The following is a 23,712-nucleotide window of genomic DNA, read 5'->3' on the forward strand; positions in this document are numbered from 1 at the left end:
CTCGAAAGTGACGTCTACATTCTTCTTTTAAATTTTCTCCTTCGGTCTCATTTCTTATCTTCCGCAGGGAATATTCAAGGACAAATCCAAATATCAGACGTTGACTCGCATGTCGTACTGCCAGTGTCGCCTGAAGCTGGTGTTCTCGAGCATTTTTCACACGTTCGACTGGAGGCACATTGCCCTGATATTGGATCGGTCGGATTTGTTTTCACTGACGGTGGGAAAGAATCTCGAGTACGGGCTCAAGGAGGAAGACCTTCTGACCTGCGTGCGGGAACTGGATGGTAACGACGAAGAGGACCTGGATAACTACTTGCGGGATGTGAGCATGTATGCTCGAGGTGAGTATGAACCGGGGCACGGTGCGTTGAATGTTTGGAGATGCGGGACAAAAATCAAAACGGGAAGATCAAGCCATTTGAGCACCTTGGTATGTAAGGGAAAGTTGTCTCTGGTCAAAAGAGCTAAAATTTGCATTGATGATATATAATAAACTCATAATCGCAAAACTGTCCCAAGCGTCAATTTCATTATTTTCAAAATAAAAATCAGATTTTCTTAAATTTTTCAGTTTTTATATAAATTTTAATAGAATCTTGGAAACCACATATAAGATATATTATCTTAAGCATAAGCTTGCTCTGGTGTAATGTCTTATTGTGTCTAGAGCACATAGCGTTGCAAAATTTTCGTTTTTTTATCACAACAACTCATTTTCATACTGGTGCTGGTTAAGGAGTATACCTAAAAATAGTAAAAAATCTCGAAGAATTGCAGGGAATTGCAGCTGTATCTTTCAGACCTCTTAAAGGATACTCTAAGAAACATGTCTGTGCATAATTTGGGGTGGAACTTGATGGAACTTTTTTTGAATCGATAATCAAAGTTACATGTTAGTATTTCATAAGTTTGATTTCATAGCCAATTCAACTTGCCGATTTCTCATATTCAAAGTAAAAATTGGTATTCTTATCACATCAAATAAATTTTACCAACCTTCAGCCATGTTCTCTTTTAGATTTTGATTAAATATATTGGTTTCAACACTCTCCGTGCTAGTTGAAAGGATTGCTGAAAACATGCGACAGAATCTATTTTTTTCTGCTACTCCGACAACTGTCACTTTCAACGCTTGTTGTGGTAGTTTTAGTGTTTTGTATAGCTTATAAATACATGTTTCTATAACGGATGCTATCTATAAACAATTGTAAGTACTTTTTATCGCCGAATAAAATAACTTGAAATTTGATTTTAGTCTATGGAGCAACGTACTGTGCGCTGGGTTTTAGGGGGAATGCACCTCTCACGAACACGATGAATTACTGAAGTTTGTCATTAAAGGCGTAATGGTGGTTTGACATTTAGTCATAACTGCATGTTTGTCACATTCGGCATTTCTGTCAATTTCGAGTTATTACCGTGGAGAGTCATCAAATGATGAACACTTTCGATCAATATACTGAAATCGGTGAGATTGTTCTAGAAAACTTGAAAAAAAAAAATACCAATTTGTTTTGTTACATTGGCAATTTGAACTGAGAATTTGTTTGCTACTACATTACGAGGCTCTTGCATAATCTCAATGTGACTGTTATGCGGGTACAGTTACCAAAGTGACAAATCAACTTGATATATTTTTTGAATTTTCTAGAACAAAATCACAGATTTTAGTAAGTTGATCGAAAATATACATCATTTGATGACTCTCCATGGTATTAACACGAAATTGTAAAAATGTCGAATGTGACTGATATGCAGTTGTGGGCAGTGTAGTAGCAATGAAATTTATATCAGAATTATTTTCTGTCGATTAATGCAATATGCTATATGAGCTGTGCAAAATTTCAGCCTCAAATAAGCACTTTTGAGTTCATGGTATTTTTATTAGAAATTTTAGTTTCTTCCCATACTGCCATAAAATGCACACTTGGCACTCCATTTACTCAATGCCTACTTATGTCGAATGTTACAAATATGCAGTTATGGGTATTTAGTTTAGTGGCGTTGTAATCCGATGCTTTTGCTTTGATGGAGAAATTTCAGGTCTAGTACTAACAATTCTGAAAAATCGAAACCCGCATTGAAAATTCATTCCCGATCAGCCTAGATAGCCGCGTAGTGTCGGTAGCGGTTGTTTCAATTGGCTAAGAATTAACACTACGGACTGCCTGTTCCGGTGGTAAAAATCCACCTAACAGGTGACCCCTAATTCATGTGGCTTTAAGCTTACCATGCCTAAGAATGAATGGTTAGGGGGGTCTAAATAAAACCTAACCGCAAACGGAGCCTGTGGAGTACCAGGACGCCCTCTACAGTATTATGCCCTTCCTGTGCTACCCGGAGCAATGGTGCAGGTGACCTTGTGTTTCTCTGAGATAATCGGCTGCCCTTCTTCAGTCTCAAGCCTGAGGCTAAATAAGGGTGGGATTATTAATACGTTGTAACTTAGTTTAAATTTTCACCTCTATGGTTTTGCATTATGCGTATTACACAGTGTGTTCTGTGCTTTTCGCCTTTGGCGACTGTTTCGTCCAGGGTTGACCAGGCCCTACGTTGTAATTTACTTTGGTCCCGGAGGGGCAGACGAATGACGACAACTTCTTCTATTACGGTGATTTATTGCCCACCACCGAGAGGCAGTGCTCCTGCTCGGTGGGGGATACTCTTCTATTACAGATCAACTTACAACTAACTATCACAGGGAATGATCTCTCTTATATATGCGAGAGGTAACAAAATGTACACATCGCATGTAGCATTGTTACATCGCTGTAATGCGCCGATAGCTAGCATCACGCAGCCCAAAGCAACAGCATGAAAGCAAACGGGCTGCTTGCTGCTAGCTGGGGCGAAATGAGACAAATTGAATGCACACTACGCTGCTGCTGTTTTCGAGTGCGCCTACCATAGAAGCCATAGAAGCGAATGGGAGATAGCGTTGCGGTGAGACCGAACAGCGACTTTTAAGAGATACCGATATGGTTTTTTCGCTGCTGGTCTTTTTCGTTCTGAGATTGCGAAAAGCTTAATCCTGTCTAGTTTGGGTAGTGGCTACGGTGAGGATAGCTTTGTTAGACCAATATTCAGCATAAAATATCAGCAATGATCAATCTTTGTAGACTCATGCAAATGCTACAGCTCAAATGGCGCTTGTTCAAAAACCTTACTTTTGTGAACTTTTATCTAGGTAACCTTGTGGACCCAGTTTTTGCTACTTTCAGAAACATGAAATGGCAAACTCGCGTGCCATGCCTCGAGCATGCGTGCTCGTAAATAGCGCTATCGTTGCTACACTCATTTCTGAGATAACAACCAGAGTTGTATGTGCTGCCACAATTGATATTTCTGTTGGTGACCTCAATAGGAAATACGTCTTTCATTATGAGGTGTATTCACCACATGATGAACCATCCCCAATGGATAATTTCAAACGAGTTGTCGGGCAGTGATGCTGATACTCATCACATCATCTGGAGCAGTTCAGCTATCAATTTGAGAAGCTCCAGTCTGATAAAGTGCTTAAGTAGTTCAAATCTTGGATTACTTATTTTAGGGAATCGCCCAACCTTCATGGTATCTGTTAGAGAAGAAGTGTTAGACATGATGCTCTGCTCGAACAGAATCAGTCACAAGTTGACGAATTGGCATGTATCAGATGATGAATCATTATCTGATCATCGCTACATACACTGAGAATTGGTTGTGACCAAATTCCATGGATTCTCTCCGTCCATTGGAAATCCTAGTATTTCGGATGTTTCCACTTCCGGTGAGTCGGGACTTTGTCCTTGCTTCGAGTGATCTCATAATTGCTTGTCACTTTTCTTATAGGTAAATTTTCTACACAACTCCCTTCACAGGAGAAGTGGACGTCTTGCTGTTTGTAAAGTATGTCAGATAGTCAGGCTGCTATAAAAGCTCTTGCTTCGGCCAACTCAAGGTCGAAGCTTGTTATCGCATGTCGAACTCAAATTGAGGAACTGAATTCAGTCAACTCTGTAAACCTTGTATGGGTACCTGGTCATTCTTCCATCGCTGGAAATGAATTGACTGATGAGCTAGCTCGCGATGGAGCATCGCATGACTTCATTGGCCCTGAGCCGGCTATTCCAATTTCGAAGTGCTGGGTGAAGCTTCAGATTAATTCTAGGGCGGCAACTCAGCACAAGCAATATTGGAATAGTTTGGAGTCGTGTCGTCAAACAAAATTGTACATAACTGAGCCATCTCCAAGGGTGGCGAAGTATTTAACAAATCTGTTAAAGCAGAATTGCAGTCTCTCTTGGTCAGAGCGTTGACAGGCCACTGCCGACTCAACTATCACATAGCAAATATTCAACGTGTTGACTCATTTGTGTGTGATAGTTGTGACTCCGATTATGGAACTTCGTATCACCTGATATACAACTGCCCAGTTTTTGCGCAAATGCGATTCCAATTACTTGGTAAACATTTATTAAGTGAAACTGAATTCAGAAGCCTGAATCTTCAGGACAACCTGTTATTCTTAACCCGCTGTGGTAATGAGCTATAGGCTCTCTTTACGCTCATGCGTTTTGCAGTGCCCTTTTTAGGGCGCTGTTCGAACCCTTAGTGGTATGGAGCTACATGCTCTCAATTCGCTTATGCGATCTTTCCTCTTCAAGGGACCCCACTCCTATTTCCTCCCATCTTTCCCTTCCCTTTCCTCTCCCATCGGGTAGATGATGAAATAGGCTCAAATATGGCGATGGCACAAATCTCCCAAATGACGGGGCACGTGCCTTTGGAGCCGGCCTTCTGATACCTGATACCAATGCCTACTTATGTCGAATGTTACAAATATGCAGTTATGAGTATTTAGTTTAGTGGCGTTGTAATCCGATGCTTTTGCTTTGATGGAGAAATTTCAGGTCCAGTACTAGCAATCGAAAATCGAAACCCGCATTGAAAAGCGTTGAGTATCAACATTTCACCTCAATCAATAGTATAATCAGAGCATCGATGGCGCCACATTTTCGTTATATCGTTACCTATCTACCCGTACATCATTTCATCCTCTGCTAATTAATGGTGTCATCCCGGTTAAATGATTGGCTTGTTGTGTGCCACCAGTTGCCTCCCAGCTGCAATAAACCCTAATTCATTTGGCAATTTTCTTTTCCATCTGGTGCTGATTCGTTGTTTACCTAGAAGCTTTTTTTCTGCTGTTTTTCTTTTCTCTTGCAGTGATTATCTTGTCCGTGAGGGGCAGTTTGGTGCGAAAGTTCATGCTCTCCGCCCACCGGCTCGGTATGACGAGGGGTGAGTTCACGTTTTTAGATGTGGAAATCTTCCAAAGCTCCTACTGGGGCGACCACTACTGGGAATTGGGCGATGAAGACGACCAAACTGCTCGGAAGGCGTATGAAGCCCTGCTGAGAGTCTCTTTGCTTCAGCCCACGAGCCCCTCGTACCAGATTTTCGCCGACCAGGTGAGAATTCGTGCCAAACGGGACTACAATTACACCTTTGTGGAGGACGAGGAGGTGAACTTTTTCATCGGAGCCTTTTTCGATGGTGTTTACCTGCTGGGTATGGCGCTGAACGAGACACTGACTGAGGGCGGCAATATTCGAGACGGAACGGCCATCACTCGGAAGATGTGGAACAGAAGCTTCGACGGTGAGTACTCTGTGTACATATTTGTTGGGCGGAAAGCCATTGATGGTTATTGGCGCTGTACAGAATATTGGAAGCAGCGAATTTTTTTTCGGGTTTCTGTATGGCTTAAATATCAAAACAAAATAATTTGGGATTACCTCAGTTGATTGCTTTTATGACTTTGATTCTGAAATGCGATACAAATTCTAGTCGTTGCAAGGGTTCTAAAGCATCACACCAGACGATGCACTCGCTCAGATAAGAATGTGTACTAATATTTTGAATGAATAATTTATATAAAACACCGCATCACCACACGCTAACGATCAATTAGTGCTACATACAACCTAAATAAACCCACGTAAAGATAGTCCAACGAACGAAATTCGGCTGTTAATGAGTTTTAAGGCAAGACGCTAAGGACACTACGTGGTCTATTTTATTCCTTCAGTTACTCGAAGTATCAATTAAATATTAAATATTTAATTAAATAAAAACCATAGTAAATACAGTTTTAAATGCTGGGTATCACATACCATTGATACTTCGAGTAACTGAAGGAATAAAATAGACCACGTAGTGTCCTTAGCGTCTTGACTTAAAACTCATTTACAGCCGAATTTCGTTCGTTGCACTATCTTTAAGTGGGTTTCGTTTTAGGTGGGCTCCCGTTAGTTGGGCTAGAGCCCACCTAAAAGGAAGGTAAACGTCATTTCTGACATAAGACGCAATTGATCAATGTTGGTAGCTCTGTTTTTCTTTTGTTCTTTGTTATTTGACAGCTCGAAACTCAGCCCGATTAGCGAAAGTCTTTCACTAAGTGGGCTACTGGTTTAGTGCAACGAACGCAATTTGACTGTACCGACATGCTTGCTGTACTGGCTGTGGCATGAGCAACCTCGACTAACCAATCCCGTTGGGAATTTTTGTCGTATGCTATCAAAGGGCTGGTAGATACAAGTGGTGCCAAAAATATTTTTTAGTGACCACATGTAAGAAAAAAGTGACCAAATCAAGCGTGTGCTAGAATAAGGGCGTAAGTCGCATGATCGATTTCTCTCCATCGGTCCTCTCTTCTTTGAATAAAGGTGACAAGATGCGGGATTGTCAGCATTTTTTCGCCTCAGGGCGCAAGATTGCATCGCTGTCTAGCATCGTGAAGTGAAAAATGTTAACAAACCCGCATCTTGTCACCTTTATTCAAAGAAGAGAGGATCGATGAAGAGAAATCGATCATGCTACTTACGCCCTTATTCTAGCACACGCTTGAAATAGTGACTTGCGGTTTTCATAAATGTAATCAGATTAATTTCAGTTCAATTATATTGTACTAGAAAATAACATATAGTCTACTGCAGGTTGTAGGTCTAATCGTATACCAATGAAAACCGAATTGTGAAATGTTCACTTTCATCATCATTTATTAGTATTACATTGTTATTACAATAAAACCGCGTCAACAATTCCACGCCATACAACTCGGTTCGCAGCTGCCAGCCTTCATCTTCGGCTATGGCCCGCACTCGCCAGATCTTGCAGCACCTGGTCAGCCCAGTGTGTCCGCTGTGCTCCTCGCCTTCTTGTACCTGCCGGGCCGGAAGCGAACGACATTTTGCAGAGTTGTTGTCTGGCATTCTTCCAACATGCCGCGCCCAACGCATTTTTCCAGCTTTTGCTGCCTTCAGGATGCAGCGAGTTTTATTTTTATTGAAAAAATCAGTGATGTTTATTTCATGTATCAGAGAAAATGTATATTAATTATTGTTTTTGGTTTAATACATTTTTTTTAAATAAATATTACGCGTGGCAAGAAAAATTTTGATTCCTGGATTATTCAGGGTAGTTTATTGGAAAATATCTCCTCATCTTAAGGCGAAGTAGGCCGTCATTGAAATTTGTACGCGTCGTTGATGATTGTTGCTAATTCATCTCACAATTTCTAATCAAAGAAAATCAGTTGATTTTGCGCAGACACAGCTGAAAAAGTATCAGCATACTTTATGCTTGTAAGCACGTACAGTGATACTTTTTCAAGTCAATATAAACTATCAAGACTGAGTTTTATCACATTGAAATGCAAGCTGAAAAGTCATCATTGTTGCCAAAACGAATGACGGGCTACTTAGCCTTATTCGTAGCCACCCGTGACCAGACATATTGACATGTTGCTTCTTTCTGCTGTTTCAAATGCATTTTGTTGTATTTCTATCTGATCGGGTCCGCCAAAATCATCCGGATAATTTGTATAAGTGATCCGGATCAGTTGAATGAATCAAGTTGCTCAACAATGATTGAATGAGTCAAGCTCATTTAATGAGCAAAAGCATGTGTTTTTACCTAATTGCAGAAAATCTTGAATATTACTATTAGTTCTGTAATATAGCTTTTAACTTATAAGTTAATATACTACAACTTGTACCAGCACTGAAATACAAATAGCATGGTAAAAGGAGAGGAAAAGGGGGCAATTCACAAGCGCCACTTACAGACAAAAGAAAATTTTTGGAAACCCATAAATCCGCAATTCAATCCTTTCTATGTTCTATGCTGAATGAGTGAACAGTTTATCGATAATAAATAAATGAATAATCATGCCCTGATAAGGTGAATTTCGATTTCGATCTCCTCTTGGAAACGGTAATTCATACTAAAGAAATGAAGTTAAATTTTCAAATAGTGGCTCACAAGAAGACGTCCCTTGCAATGGATCATTGAAGGTAGTTTTTGCCAGTGCTCACCGCATCAAAACAAAGGCGCCACTGTATATGCCACTGTAAATGTGTTTGATCTTTTTCTCCTAAAGAGCTGCAGTGCTTGCTGTGGTTGATTTCCTCTATGCGGAGATTGCTCGCTGCGCGTTATTTCCGCGAATCAATCCAAATTTTTAAATTTATCCGCAATACTTCTTTATAAAATTATCAATCAATAATGAAAGAAATTGCAAATTAAAACATCTGTGATGATAAATTTTCGTTTTTTTCGATATCTACCTGTGTTTTCGGTTGTCACGCTTATTACATCGTGAATATCATGCATGAAACACCCGAGACGCAAAATGCGCCTTGACAATATTCAGAAAAACAATTTCATCAATTTGGTGCCCGAAAATGTTGAACAATCCAGCATACATGGATTCTCCCATCATGGCTCCCTTGCCAAAGCATTGATAATTACAATCATGGCGATAGTTTTACTCAACACCATCATAGAATCAGGATAAATTTTGCTGAGCTCGGTCAAGCGTAACAAATATCACTTGAGCTTAGGCTTAAGGCGATTTTGATGAAGACAAACTAATCTACTTGAAGAACGTGATAAAATTCGTTCGTTTTATTCAAGAGAAGCACATGTTGACGTTTGTTTATTTACATTTTTCGTTTTTTGAGAAAAGCGTTCATGCTAGATTTTGTTACGGAGTTCTGTAGAGTTCTGTTTGATCTTTCGACCTTGACGCTTGCTCTTACGGGGGCGAGCCACGAAGGCAGGATCAAACATGTCGCGCGTCGGTCTAGTAAGTGAAAAAGTGGCGTGATCGGTTAGTTCTTTTTGATCCTTTGACCTTGACGCTTGCTGCTGGGCAGTGCGTCAAGAAAGCCAAGTTTTTTTTTCCTTTTCGGGTCGCGCGCCTATTTTTTTCTGAGTGCTTTTATATAGCCGAGCAAACGAGTGAGGCTGAGAGTGGATTGTGGCTGCACAGTGAAGGATAAAGGATCAATTGGTGAGCTCGTTTCAGAACAGAACACCCCTTTTTACCTTTATTTTTGTAATTAAAAAAATAATTTAAATGGTTCGACATTACAAGTGTAGACTTGCGAAAGGTTCACTTTATTCAACAAACTTTGGATGGTTCGCCACTGTAAGTGTCGGCATAAGAATAAGAGTGTTCTATGATGTTCCAACCAATCGAGTTTTTTTTGTTTATTTTCAAATAAGTAAAATATAATAACACAGCTGTAGGAATGTTACATTTAGGTATTTGTTCAACAAACTTTGAATGGTTCGTCACATCAAGTGTCGGCATAATTTTCCACTACATAGAAATTGTTCATATCAAATGAATATATTATATTTACATATAAGCATGTTTATATCTCACAAATAATTATTTATCATGGTCTGATCGCTTATCAAAGTGAATCCTGTGACCCAACGATCCTTCCCATTAATAAACATCCCTCCCAGTAACCTTTGTGGAGATGCAGAGGCAAACACGGTCTCCAAATAGCAAAGGTTACACACTAAAATTCCTTCCCCCAATCCCACCTGAATGAAAGGACGTGGCCGGCGCCGTTATTGACCCTGTATAAACAGAGGCACTGAATTATGCACATTGAAGAAGATTATGGCCAATCCCAGCCGAACTTCTAGTTGATTCTTTGTGCATTTTCACTGACTTCGGTCAATCACGGAATAGCAACCATTGATATGTGTAGTCAGTCTAAGCTAAGCTTACATTTTTCGTTTTTTGAGAGAAGCGTTCATGCTAGATTTTGTTACGGCATGAAAAGAGATTGGGCAAAATTGTATAGAGTTTGGTCCCGGAATGTACACAGAAGACCCATACATCATTTGAAAGATCTAAATGAGACAAGCAAAAGTTGATATGGGCTCAAAAATATTCGTCACGGGAGAAAAAAGTTATGAGTGCTGGAACGATGTTAGAAAGGGATTGTTTTGGACAGTTTTCTACCATATCATATTTTCTTGCATACATGTTTTGGATTCGTGTGCAAGAGTGCTTATATATGCAGCCATTCCATGAAAAACCGAGCTAGTGGGTCTCCGAATTCCGTGAAAATTTGCTATTTTGTTCCTTATCCGAAATAAGGATACACGTATTTTTGGATTTGTGGATTAGGGTGACCATTTCCGAAATAGGGTGACCAGAAAAATCGCGATTTTGCAAAATTTTTATTTTTAAAACAATTATAACTTTTGAACCGTTCGACCGATTTTCAAGCTTTTTGGACGAAATGAAGGCTAAAGATTTTAACTTTTTAGGAAAAATATAAAAATTCACAAAAATTGTGTTTTTCACATGAAAAAACTCAATAGTTTCCGTTTTTTCGTGTTTTGAAGGCCTCGGGACCAAAGGGGCTATCGCTGTTCTCATTTTTTTTGAAAGTTCAGAAAATTTGACGTATACTGTCAAATTCTCAGCGATTTATGTTTTTTAGTTTAACAGATATATTTTTTGAAAATAAAAAATCTTACTTACTTGATTCTTGATGGGCAACAATTCCTTGCTATTGCGTTGAATCTACGCCGAATGAAGAAGCCTTCTCCATTGGACCCGGTCCTGGGCCAATCGCTTCCAGTCGCCCTGAACGTTAAGCGACCTTAAATCCTCCTCAACTGCAAAAAGCCATCTGGTGCGGGGCCTTCCACGGAGTTTTTTAGTTTTTCAGATATATTTTTTGAAAATAAAAAATCACTCATTTTTTATCGGCACACACTGTAGGTCTCAGCGCATTAGATTTGTTATGTTTAAAAAAAATCATAACTTATGAACAGCTTAACCGATTTCCAATCTTTTTGTATGTAATGAAAGCTTAAAATTTCAACTATTCAGACAAAATTGAAAAATCTGATAAAAATATGTTTAAACGTGAAAAACTATAAAATTTCTAGTTGTTTTTTTTTCGAAGTTTTCTATTTTTTTCAATTTTGTCTGAATAGTTGAAATTTTAAGCTTTCATTCCATACAAAAAGATTGGAAATCGGTTGAGCTGTTCAAAAGTTATGATTTTTTTAAACATTACAAATCTAATGCGCTGAGATCTAGAGTGTGTGCCGATGAAAAATGACTGATTTTTCATTTTCAAAAATTATATCTGTTAAACTAAAAAAATACATCGCTGAGAATTTGACAGTATACGTCAAATTTTCTGAACTTTCAAAAAAAATGAGAACAGCGATAGTCCCCTTGGGTCCAGAGGCCTTCAAAACACGAAAAAACGGAAACTATTGAGTTTTTTCATGTAAAAAACACAATTTTTGTGAAATTTTATATTTTTCCTGAAAAGTTAAAATCTTTAGCCTTCATTTCGTCCAAAAAGATTGAAAATCGGTCAAACGGTTCAAAAGTTATATTTTTTTTAAATAAAAATTTTGCAAAATCGCGATTTTTCTGGTCACCCTACTTCGGAAATGGTCACCCTAATCAAAAAATCCAAAAATACGTGTATCCTTATTTCGGATAAGGAACAAAATAGCAAATTTTCACGGAATTCGGAGACCCACTAGATCGGTTTTTCATGGAATGGCTGCATATATAAGCACCCTTGCACACGAATCCAAAACATGTTTATATTTTTTGTAAACTATTCAGAAATGTAGTGATTTGAAACAGTTATCAGGATGTTTTAAGTTGCTGGTATGTGAATACTGAAGGCATGCGGAGATAGGAAATAGAGGTATAGAGTAAGATACCATGTGGATACCAAGGTCAGTTCGTATTTTCCTGTTCCAGTGTGCTAAAAATATGATTGTAAAAACTGGCGGTTTACTCAGTAAGGAATTCCCATATTATATCCGTTTTAGATACTATGTTTGGTTGTATTCTGCACAACACTGGTAGAAGCACCTCGCTTGTCGTACACAGCATTAGCGTGCTTCTTATAGCAGTGAAAAGCCGCACTTTTATCATCATGTATAAACACGTAATCGGAGAGAGGCCAATCAACGAAAGGAAGTGCAGGTTGAAGATAATCGGTCGATCTACTACACTGATGATGACACGAACGCATTTCATATGCAGCTTGCCCACGAGTACGACCTCTGCTCAAACACCGACGTCAAGGCCATTATAGGAGATTTGAACGCTCAGGATGACCAAGACGAGGAGTTAAGACGGACGATTGGAAAAATCAGTGACTGGCGAACATGAATGACCTACGACTGATTGCTTTTTCTACCTTTAAAAATATGTCCTTTCTTAGCATCTACTTTTCACCGTAATGAGGTCACCACAGCAAACTAAATCTCAAATAAATTAGGTTTCGTTTGGTGGATTGCACTTCTCCGACATAATAGACATAAGAGGTGCTTTCAACGACTATGAGCACTATCATATAATGATAAAACTGCGCTTGAAACTCCTTTTCCGTAATAACGAACAGTACCGACGCCCGCCACGATATTATGCATTCGAGTATTTGCGGCAACGTCGCTCAACTGTCGCGTCGCTGGACTGGCGAACGCTTTGCAATTTGGTGCTCAAGCGACGCATTGAAATAACCTGTGTCGCTCGAGCACTAACATGAAAAGGTCACCAGAGTCGAACGACGTTTTTGTCGCGCGATACAGTTGAGCGAAGTTTGTGTTCGTTCTTACTTTTGTCTGCACTGACAATATGACCTTCAGTGATTAAAGCAGACGGATGTCGCCACAGCCCCCCGCATCTCGAGCAATGTTTTCCGACTGTGCCACTGGGTGTTGCATGCTAGTCCGTTGTCCTGTGTGGTGCTTCCTTCAAAGGACATAATCGTCCACTGGAAGCCTTAACGTGTCGGTGTCTAAGGCCCAGATGTTGAGCAGGGAAAGCAAACGGACATTTAACCACATCCAGAAGTCCACCTTGCAAGGAGGTGTCCAGTGGTCCAGTTGCGCTCCTGGGCGAAGGAAGGACCACTGGAACTGGTTATTGGCGTTATTAGTAAGTTGTGCGCCGTGAGTTCAACCACGACTTCCATGAAAACAGATCGAAAATCCACGCAAGGTACCCCCGTGAACGATAGGATTCATAATAATCAATAATGTACATATTAGTGCGTTGATTGATGGGGGAGAAATTTTTGATATTCTCGGCAAAGAGTTCTTACTCTCGCTCAAGCGCGTTCTTACAAGTACGAGAGCTTCATAAAACTGTTGCCAAGGTCACTTGTTCTTATTGAAAATGAAGTTTTATATGATGCATCCGAAGTGTTCTTGAAGAAGTATTTAAAACCAAAAATGGTTCATATTTACTGGGTGAAAATCACTATAAAACTTAGAAGAATATGCAAATTTGCGATAAATCTATCATAAAAATAAATGCAGCCAGTTAGAATCTAAATTGTTACTTGGGATGTTTCTGTGACATTTTTGACAATGTTTCTGGTACAGTACCTTCGGATGGCGGAGCGAATTATCTTGAATTTAGACACATGGTGGTATGATTGCATTTGATTGTTAAATAAAAAATAAATACCTAATGTTTTGAAAAGTATGCTTTCGGCAAAGTAGACCAACAGACGTTTGTGGTTGTCAAAACTAGCCGAATCGCAATAACACAGTGGAGCTAATGAATCTGATATTTGGGTAAAATTATTCAAGCGTTCCAATAAAGTTTTTTTTCAGAAATTAATATAAAAGCATAATAACTTCCAAATTGTGGACCTAAAAATCTGTAGAGCCGTTGTACATTGGAATTATTGTACCTAGTTTTTGGGCTAAAGATTTTAACCATCCATTTGATTTGTTTTTTGAAAATGATGCTACCGGCTACGTTATAGAGGACGTTTAGGGTCTGCGTTTAGGGTGTAGGTATTAAGGATTTACTAATGGTGGTCTGAAGGTTACGGCCTTTTGCTGCACAATGATGTAATTGAATTTAGTATTGAACGAATAATTTTTCAACGTATCCATATGGTATTTTGAGTATCATGTTTTTAGCAAAATTGTTGAGGACGTTTATAATTTTAAAATTGTGATCTGAACATCACGGAATTCTGTCACACAGAGGAGTTATTACCTATATCAGATTATCAGGCGAAACTGTAAATACACTTCAATCCGTAAAATATCAGGACGAGCCTACAATTTTCAAAACCCTTGTACCTAGCAATACACGAACCGATTGTTTTTGCTTTTATTGTAGGAATAACAGCTATACAAAGTTGATTTGACGAGACTCAAATTATATGGATTGATGCGACTTACATTGTACGAGTACACGGGACGAAAAGAAATGTACATATGAACTTGAAATAGCCTTTTATGCGAGGAAACTAAACCATCAAACAATTTCATCCACCATGTAGTGCGAGTGTAATGCAATTAGTATTAGTAATTCTGGTTGTCTGGGAGCAATTATTCAGTATGGAGCAAAATATATACAGTATGCATCGTATTAGACTCCTGGCAGAAAATCTTGAAGATTGATGTGTCTTATGATATGGTTTTGTATTCATCAAATTTTGGTCCATGGGAATCCGGAATCGACCAGAATGATTTTAAATGAGTTAAAAGAGTCCGATTAACTTCGGACAAACCCCGCGGGACATCCGTGTAAATCCGGAACTTACCGTCTGACAGAGGTTCCCAGTACTTTACATGAAAAAAAAAACTTCATTGCAATCGGCTGAAAATTGTGGAAACCGGAAATTACTAAAATTTTGTTGTGCAAAATCAATTAGGGACGCAAAAGTTAATTTCTGGAATGTGTTTATGTGGCATTTGGAATCGTGCACATAGAGGGAATCTATGCATTTTGAACAATATTTTTCTTCCGAAAAGTGTTCACTTTACTGAGGTGATTCATGGCATGCTATTCATGATCCTGCAATTGGCTGATTAAACCTAAACCTATCTGAACTTATCGTTGCTTGAAAAGTGAATACCAATCGTTTGTTACAGTCAACTCTGCATAACTCGATATTGAAGGGACCAGGGTTAGGGAGGTATCGAGTTACAGAACACAAAATCAAAGCAACTGCGATCAAAAAGACCATTGAGGTAGCCATGAAAACCAACTTTTACTATGGTTCTCTAACTAGATATCGAGGAACAAAATATCGAGGAAGGGAGAGTTGACTGTATACTTATAGGTGAATAAAATTGTGCTCGCGTGTAAGGATATTATTTTCCTTTTTTAACCCGATTTTACTTTGCCCAAGATTATCGGATCGGAATCAATGATAAACCAACAGAATTGGTCGGCTACTTACATAGATATATTGGCAATTTTACGCTCCATATCCTGGACGATATCGCTAGCTACATGTTGATGTTTACTGTTTTACGATGTGATAATTGAATCACGTCTCAACGTGATGAGGGTGCTGCAGCTCATGATTCTGTCAAATAGATAAAAAAATACTTATAAAGAATATAAAGGAGGTATCACATAATGAGCGAATGTTTCTACTATCTTTCACAGGCATTACTGGAAACGTGCGAATCGACGACAATGGAGATCGGGACGCAGATTACTCCATTCTCGACCTGGACCCCATTACCGGACGCTTCGAGGTGGTAGCCCATTATTACGGACGAACAAGGTAAAGGATTTGGGAATACCCGCAATAGTCGTTAACCCATAATAACCGCTGTATTCTCATATCATCGTCAGAGCTTACTCTCCGGTGAAGGGCAAACGAATCCACTGGCCAGGTGGCCGGGAAGGTCCTCCACCCGATGTTCCCAAGTGTGGATTTTTGGGAACATCACCGTCGTGCCAAGGAAGCGGTAATGAGGCTAATCTCCTGATATCCAAAACTAATATCGGGCCCACATTGAAAAAACACTAAAGAATTGTTTTTCCAAGCCCAAATAGCACGTGCTCGTGCTGATGTTTTCTAACATTTCCATTTCGATTTCTTCTCTCCGCAGAAATAATTCTCATCTACGCGTTGATCGGGTTTGGGATAATATCTGCGTTCGGCGCCGCCGTCACGTACATTCTTTGCAAGTAAGAAATGATAATAAAGATTCCGCAAAGTTTTCGGAGGGCTACCGCGCGTTAGCCGGAAATTCCTCACGTACCAAACACGTGCTGCAGCCCTACAGCCTAGTAGGGTGGCCCATTATGAAAAAAAAACTACAAAAATCTTTAGTTACCCCTTCCAATTTTGTTCATTTAGACCTCCAGATGCTACTGTGAAAATTTGAGCCCTAAGGCTTAAAGTTTGTATGGAGGAAGACGCCCAAATATATGGGAAAAACGGTTCCAATAACATTTTCCACTATAGATGGCATTATAGCCAATCAATTTTTCTTATTAATGATTCAAAGATTCTCTAATCAATATAGAAGAGACTGCAAGAAACTAGATTTATTTTTAAAGATTAGAAACAAACAAGTAATACCTAGGGAAACTTAAATTCGGGTAGAACGGGTCAGTCTAATCAGTAATCAAAAATATTAAGTAGACTCGGTAAAAAAAAATTCTCTGCTGTTTTTACCCTGGGGAAAAAACAATTCCAGTTTTTCTTGTTGTTTTTCCTTTAACGAAAAGTTTTGTTGCAGCCTTTTCTAAATTGAGAATATTCAAATCAATAATGAAAGAAATTCATCGACTACATCACCATCAGGATTTGGAACTTTTTTCCCATATATATGGTCGATTGCCGCCATACAAACTTTAAGCATGTTTTGCTCTCTCTTAGAGTTGACGGATTCCACTCAAACATTCACAATAGTTTCTTGGGGTCCAAATGAACAATTTTGGGTGGCGCAACTTAAAATTTCTACAGTTTGATTTTCCTTATATTAAAATGAATCACCCTACTTCGCATTTTCGGCCTCTCCAGTGTGCTCATTTGCCTTCACCCTTTCACTTTCTCTTGCACGCATCCGTAACCGGACGATGACGACGACAACTCCAGGCAAATGAAGTTAAATAACGAACTGAACAACATGTCCTGGCGGGTGCGCCCGGATGAGGTTCTACTGGAAGTAGGACGACTTTTCGGCAGTAAAATGGGACTGCAGAAGTTGAACTATGAGGTATGTATGTGGGTTGGTAACGTTGCGAAAAATAATTATGTGAAAACGACGAGATCCTTGGGGCTTCATTATACCTTACGTGGTATGTTATAGTATAATTATAACATAGTAAATTCAGCTAAGTGAAAGTGCTGTACAGTACACAAGCATAATAAAAAATGATTGAAAAATAAATCTCTCATATATTTCTTACCTTTCTTACTATAAAAATATTGTGCTGTTAAATTGACAGCTTAATTGCTGGTGATTTGAAGGTGGTCCAAAAATGATGTAGGTTTATAGGTAAATTACTATAGGTACATTTTGTAAATGTTCCAAACACGTTAGAACAAACTAATAATCTTTCAGAAAAAACTTACTCTACAAACCTTTTTGAACTAATTTTGTGTGAGATTCTTGCAGAATTTTGCAGGACTATTTCCCATATGGAGTTAAAAATTAGCAAATACATTCAGAAATAGCTTTTCTTTTTCCCATCCGTTGATTTAATTGCTCTCTTCAGCAACTTTGTTCACCTTAAAGAAGGTAAAAAAATGTAGCAGATTGGATTTTCAATCATTTTTAAATTTTGAACTGCCCTACTTCACACTAGAACTTCATGCATATTAGGAACTAAATCAGGGTTCGTAATTTGAATCAATTCGTATAACGACATTTACATTACATTTTGGAGTCAGTTTAACAGATATACCGTTATGTCACCAGTCACCGTGCGGCCTCCATTCACCGTGCACATATACAAATTCCTACAGAATATTCATACAATTTTCATAAATTATTCTTTTGTCAGCAAAATAAGATATAACTAATAAAATGAAGTAGTTTTTGTCACAAAGAATTCTGAAAACCTAGTTTATGAAGTCAAAATCATGTGAATTCTGTTCGATAATGAGATTTTTCAACACCCTTAGTAGAAACGCCAAAAAATCACATTTTTTCATTTTAATTAGAATTTTTATTGCTTCTCAGTCGAAACCCAAATGCACGGTGAATGGACCCTTTTCAGTATATATGGTTCCTTTTACCGTGCATTAGTTTAAAAGGCATGAAATTATTCGGTAATATTAGATTTATTGTTATGACGTGATTAAACAACTTCATATTTAGTTTTTTAGTGAATATGGAATGATTTGGACAATAAAGTCAAACCTTCTACAACGATTTTAATGAAAAAATAATGATTTAGCCAATTTTTTAACTTTTTATGGCTTTTATTGTAAATGAAGTTTGCTCCATCAACTACGTTTCTTCAAGATACGAAATAAAATCATGAAAAAACTATACGCACGGTGAATGGTGCACTAATGTGCACGGTAAATGGTGACATAGAACAGTACGAGGCGACCTAAACATGACATTTTCATACATAATTTTTTGCTATACATCACTAGTTTTAGATTTTTCCCCATAATTATGATATAATTGCACGCTACGTAGTGGTATTCTAGTACGCTTCAAATTATTCGGAAAAGTTATATAATTTTTTGAAGTGCAGATTTTTCTTAAATGCACGGTGAATGGTAGCTTGACGGTACATCATTACCGTTAAACGGGGAAACTTGCAACACATTTCAACTTCAAAGTTAAATGGATGAAAAAAATTATTTATGAATGAAATTGTAATCAGTTTTATGTGCATCGTTTAACTATTAGTCTTCGACGTTATGAATTGATAAGATTTAACAAAATGCTTCTGGTTGAAGAACCAAATAGTTTTTTTTTTTCAAAAACGCCTAAGAAAAGCTGTTTTCTAAAGTTATTTTTCGCTTAAAAAAATCCTTATTTGCATGAACAATACAAATTTTATGTTGATATCCTTTAACGTTTTACTGAAGGTATACCTTTGAAATCACGAATTATATTTCACCAATTCTTGTGTTTATTGAGTGATAAGAGCCAAATATGCTGAAAACAGAAAAATGATACAACGTGTAGTTTGCCTGATACGTCTCTATCTGTCTTGGTGCATTTTTTATGTCCAAATTCAACCTATCTGTAACTTTTGAATCAATAGTTTTCGCACAACTTTTTCAATAGTAATCAATAATTAAAATAATTTGTAGTTCGTCAAAGAAAAAATGAAATGAATCGGTTGAGAAACGGAGGAGATATAACCCTCTGAAGTTGACCATTTTGTATGGGAAAACGGCTTTGGTGCATTTTATATGTCCGATACTGTATTTCATCTACGCGATCCCCATGAAGGACGGTCTCAATAACTATGGGTGGCAGGTTTAACATTTTCTCGACTTATCAGGACATAAGCTTCGTGCCGCATGATATACGAATGTAAAAAGGTCAATGAACATAAAAAGTTATCTGGTAATGCTTATAAGAACATTGGACTGAGAAACGGACTCTATGAGTTGCATCCGCATAATTTTCATTAGGAGTAAACGTTGATTGTTTGTACAATATGTGTCGTGTACTACATTTACTCAGTTCCATTGTACGCGATACCGATAGCCATCCCACTTGGTTGAACAGGTATGTAGTAATAACAAAATTGATCTAAAATTTCTGTCAATATTCTATGAAGCGGAAACTTCTCAATGAAGACATTAAATGCCGTGTTCAACATACCTTTAGATATGCATAAGAAAGAACCAACCTTTTGCCTTTTTCAATTCTTGGAGTTACATGTTTAGCATAGCAAAACTTAATTTTTGTTCAAACAGTCTCAAGTCAGAAAAGATAAAAAATTTAATTTATCGAATTTACGTGTGGCGCAGACAAAATTCTACATGTTCTGCTCTGAACCAAATCGATATTTACTGTTAAAACGTTCAATTTCTGGATTTACAAAACGACGTGGGCATGATCCTTCTCTATTTCAGTTTTTTTTTGGTTGGACGACTACAAAAAAAAATGTAAAACGTGGACCGTATTTGACAGTTTAAATAATTTAACAAAAATAATCCCAATTCATTGTTAGTTGTAGATAAACAGTCTGATATACCGAGACCTGCAATAAAATCATGAGAAATCTTTTAAAAACCTTTCGGAAAAGCAGTTCATTTGAAGAAATGGTTTTCGGTAAAACTCCGTGGGGAATTTCATTCAAGGAAATGGATTTTGGGGAAATGTCTGACAATCATTTATTACTAATGAAATAGTAGAAAAAAAGCAGGAAAACTATGCCGAAGGTATCATTTAACGCGTTTAAGAGTTATCGAATATTTGCTGAGCTCGAAAACGTGATTTCCATTGCATTTTTACTAAATTCTTTTAAATAAAACAAACCACATTATTTCCTTTAAAATTATTCCGAGACGACTAGATCTCGGCAATCGTTGTATTGCTAAGCAATATGCTGTGAAGCAGATCAGGCAAATATAGCTTACAAAATGTCAGTGTGTTGCATCATGATTTGTTCCATTTTTTCCGGTTGATATTCACCAACCATTTAACTCACAAATACGTCGCATCTCTTGTCGATTCTCAGTGAAATCTTTGAGAAATCAGTGAAAGCATGGCGTTGATCCGTTGGCCCGTTCTCGAGCCATTTCGTAACATACAAACACCATTCCATTTTAATTTATATACAGTTAACTCTCCCTTACTCGATATTCCGTATCCCGATATCGAGTTAGAGAACCATAGTAAAAGTTGGTTGTCATGGCTACCTCGATTTCATGGCTTTGTAACTGGATACCTCCCTAACTCGATGGTCCCTTCAATATCGAGTTAGGGAGAGTTCACTGTAGATAGAATGATATATGTATTATTTTCTACTGAATCCTTTTGATCCAGTATACGAACTTTGTGCAAACGATATGTTCACTGTGGAACAATTCTTTGCATTTGATAGATATTATGCCAAATGACCAAAATTCCAGATGTGAAAACTTTCGCCAGACATCACAGAATATTTTGAAACTATTCTCAAATCAACAAACTTTTTGCCTGCAGAATTTTTCCCTCCAGCAATTCGGAAGCTCCGGTCGTGCGTCCATTTCCAGTGGCCACTCCCAATTGCCAGCCCAGTTGTTCACCACTATCGGCATCTACAAGGGTGAGCGAGTTGCCATCAAAAAGGTAGCCAAAAAGAAGGTTTACATAACCTCAACGCTGCTCTGGGAAATCAAACAAGCCCGAGACGTAAGCCACGAGAATACAGTTCGCTTTGTGGGCGCATGCATCGATCTACCGAGGCCGACCATTCTGATATTGACCGAATACTGTCCGAAAGGTAGTCTCAAGGATGTTCTGGAAAACGAAGCCATTCAGCTGGATTGGAATTTCCGAATGTCGTTGATTCATGATGTCGTCAAAGGAATGGCGTATCTTCACAACAGTGACGTTGGAGTTCATGGAAAGCTACGGTCCTGTAACTGTCTGATCGATGGCCGATTTGTTCTGAAGATCTCCGATTTTGGACTTCGTACTCTGACGACTCCGTCGGAGTTTGTGCGGGATCAAAACTACTACAACAGTAATTTAAATGCTCTAGATGTAGTCTAATCGATTAATAAGAATTGAGTTTTCCAGAGTTACTGTGGGTAGCACCCGAGCTGCTTCCGACAACGGTGATCCCAGGAACGCCGGCAACTCAGAAGGGAGATGTCTACTCGTTTGCGATCATTCTGGAGGAGATCGTTGTTCGAGGTGGACCGTACGAGACGGCTCGGCAGTTTATGGACCCACAGCAGATTGCGGAAAGAGTTGCAGCTCATGAAAGCCCTCCTTTTAGACCTTTTGTTGGCCAGAGAGACTGTCCCCCGGATTTGCTGGATCTAATGGAGAAATGTTGGTCGGATAGTCCAGACGATCGTCCAAGTTTCATTCAAATAAAGAGCACGGTTAAACTGATTATGAAGTATTTTTCAATCATTTATGTTTTGATTCAAATTTTAATATGTTCGATATTTCAGAGGTTTTTGCGAGAATCTTATGGACGACTTGCTGCGTCGTATGGAGCAGTACGCCAACAATTTGGAAAGCTTGGTCGAAGAGAAAACCGAACAGCTCAGTATGGAGAAACGGCGTACCGAAGAGCTTCTGTATCAGGTTCTACCGAGGCCGGTGGCACAGCAACTTCTTGCCGGGGAAATGGTCCAACCGGAGCAGTTCGAATGTGTCACAATCTATTTCAGTGATATTGTAGGCTTTACGGCACTTTGCGCTCAAAGTCGACCAATGGAGGTCGTCGACTTCCTGAACGATTTGTACAGCACTTTCGATAGAATAATTGAATTTTACGACGTTTACAAGGTGGAAACCATCGGAGATGCCTACATGGTGGTATCGGGACTTCCGGAGCGAAATGGACACGATCATGCGCGGGAAATCGGTTTAATGTCGTTGGCGATTTTGGATGCGGTAAAGTCATTCACAATCAAGCACAAACCTGAACAGCAGCTGAAGATTCGTATTGGGATCCATTCGGGACCGGTTTGCGCTGGAGTTGTTGGGCAGAAAATGCCTCACTATTGTTTGTTCGGTGATACGGTTAATACGGCATCGAGGATGGAATCTACTGGACATCGTAAGTTGTTTTGTTTCTGTAGTTTATACTTAATTTTAACAATTAATTAATTTTAGCATTGAAAATTCATGTGTCTGAGGCGGCTAAACAAATCCTAGACAAATTTGGAACTTTTCGATTGGAATTGCGAGGAGAAGTTGAACTTAAAGGAAAAGGAATCTGCACAACGTTTTGGTTATTGGAATGTTCTGAACCAGATCCAAGGTAAGCTCCCGATCCACTTAAGTACAGTGGAAAATTGAACTAAACGTTTCACTCATTGCAGGCCCCCAACACCGATGAAAAACTACATTGATAATGATGTTCCATTTCCGATTCTCTTCCCGGCAATCGGAAAATAAGTTTAAACGTATCAAACAATTTTAACGCAAGGAAAAACTAGTCATGGTGTCTTATCAGAACAAACAAATCACAGATATTTATACATATTCATATTGCTATGTCACGATACACGGGCTTTTAACTAGTTGCAACAATGAATGTCAATTCAAATAGGAATCTCTCGTTTAAGTACATATATGAACAGAAATCAAATCGTGTTAGAAATTGAGACAGATGAGAAGATATTTTTGTGCTTGGGATTATATAATAATTGAAACTGATAGGAAATAAATGGACTGAATGTAGAATGCTCTTATTATAATGTTGTTTGATTTTAGTGACATTCTGTGACACTGCGGAACACGTTTTTGTCTCATGCACCAATATACCGCTATTTACTTAAATAAGGGTGGCTAAATCCATTGCCATTTAAAAAAAATGTTAAAAATGCAAAATTTGACTATATTATCCAATTTGCATCAAGTTTGTCAGATTGTATGACAATTTATTTACTTAATTAGCAACAGAATATAAACTTCATGTGCATAACAATACTTATCAACAATGTT

At 38.4% G+C, this 23,712-nt stretch overlaps 1 protein-coding gene across 2 annotated transcripts in view; it reads left to right on the plus strand.

Moving 5' to 3' along the window:
• The window catches only part of LOC5574680 (atrial natriuretic peptide receptor 1), a 72,962-nt gene extending 49,500 nt beyond the window's left edge, over positions 1 to 23,462 (plus strand). Inside the window, exons 5-15 of one of the 2 annotated variants that reach the window (XM_021845945.1) lie at positions 68 to 344; positions 5,212 to 5,646; positions 15,767 to 15,887; positions 15,959 to 16,074; positions 16,219 to 16,297; positions 17,214 to 17,334; positions 21,247 to 21,769; positions 21,811 to 22,153; positions 22,209 to 22,822; positions 22,879 to 23,026; positions 23,088 to 23,462. In XM_021845945.1, the coding sequence (XP_021701637.1) occupies positions 68 to 344; positions 5,212 to 5,646; positions 15,767 to 15,887; positions 15,959 to 16,074; positions 16,219 to 16,297; positions 17,214 to 17,334; positions 21,247 to 21,769; positions 21,811 to 22,153; positions 22,209 to 22,822; positions 22,879 to 23,026; positions 23,088 to 23,163 (2,853 nt within the window). In that variant the 3' untranslated portion in view covers positions 23,164 to 23,462. The remainder of the gene's footprint in view (positions 1 to 67; positions 345 to 5,211; positions 5,647 to 15,766; positions 15,888 to 15,958; positions 16,075 to 16,218; positions 16,298 to 17,213; positions 17,335 to 21,246; positions 21,770 to 21,810; positions 22,154 to 22,208; positions 22,823 to 22,878; positions 23,027 to 23,087) is intronic. The other variant, XM_021845946.1, reaches the window with a different exon arrangement.
• The last annotated feature ends 250 nt before the right edge of the window (positions 23,463 to 23,712 follow it).

This window comes from Aedes aegypti, chromosome 2 (genome assembly GCF_002204515.2).
Source record: "Aedes aegypti strain LVP_AGWG chromosome 2, AaegL5.0 Primary Assembly, whole genome shotgun sequence".
Lineage (NCBI taxonomy): Eukaryota > Metazoa > Arthropoda > Insecta > Diptera > Culicidae > Aedes > Aedes aegypti.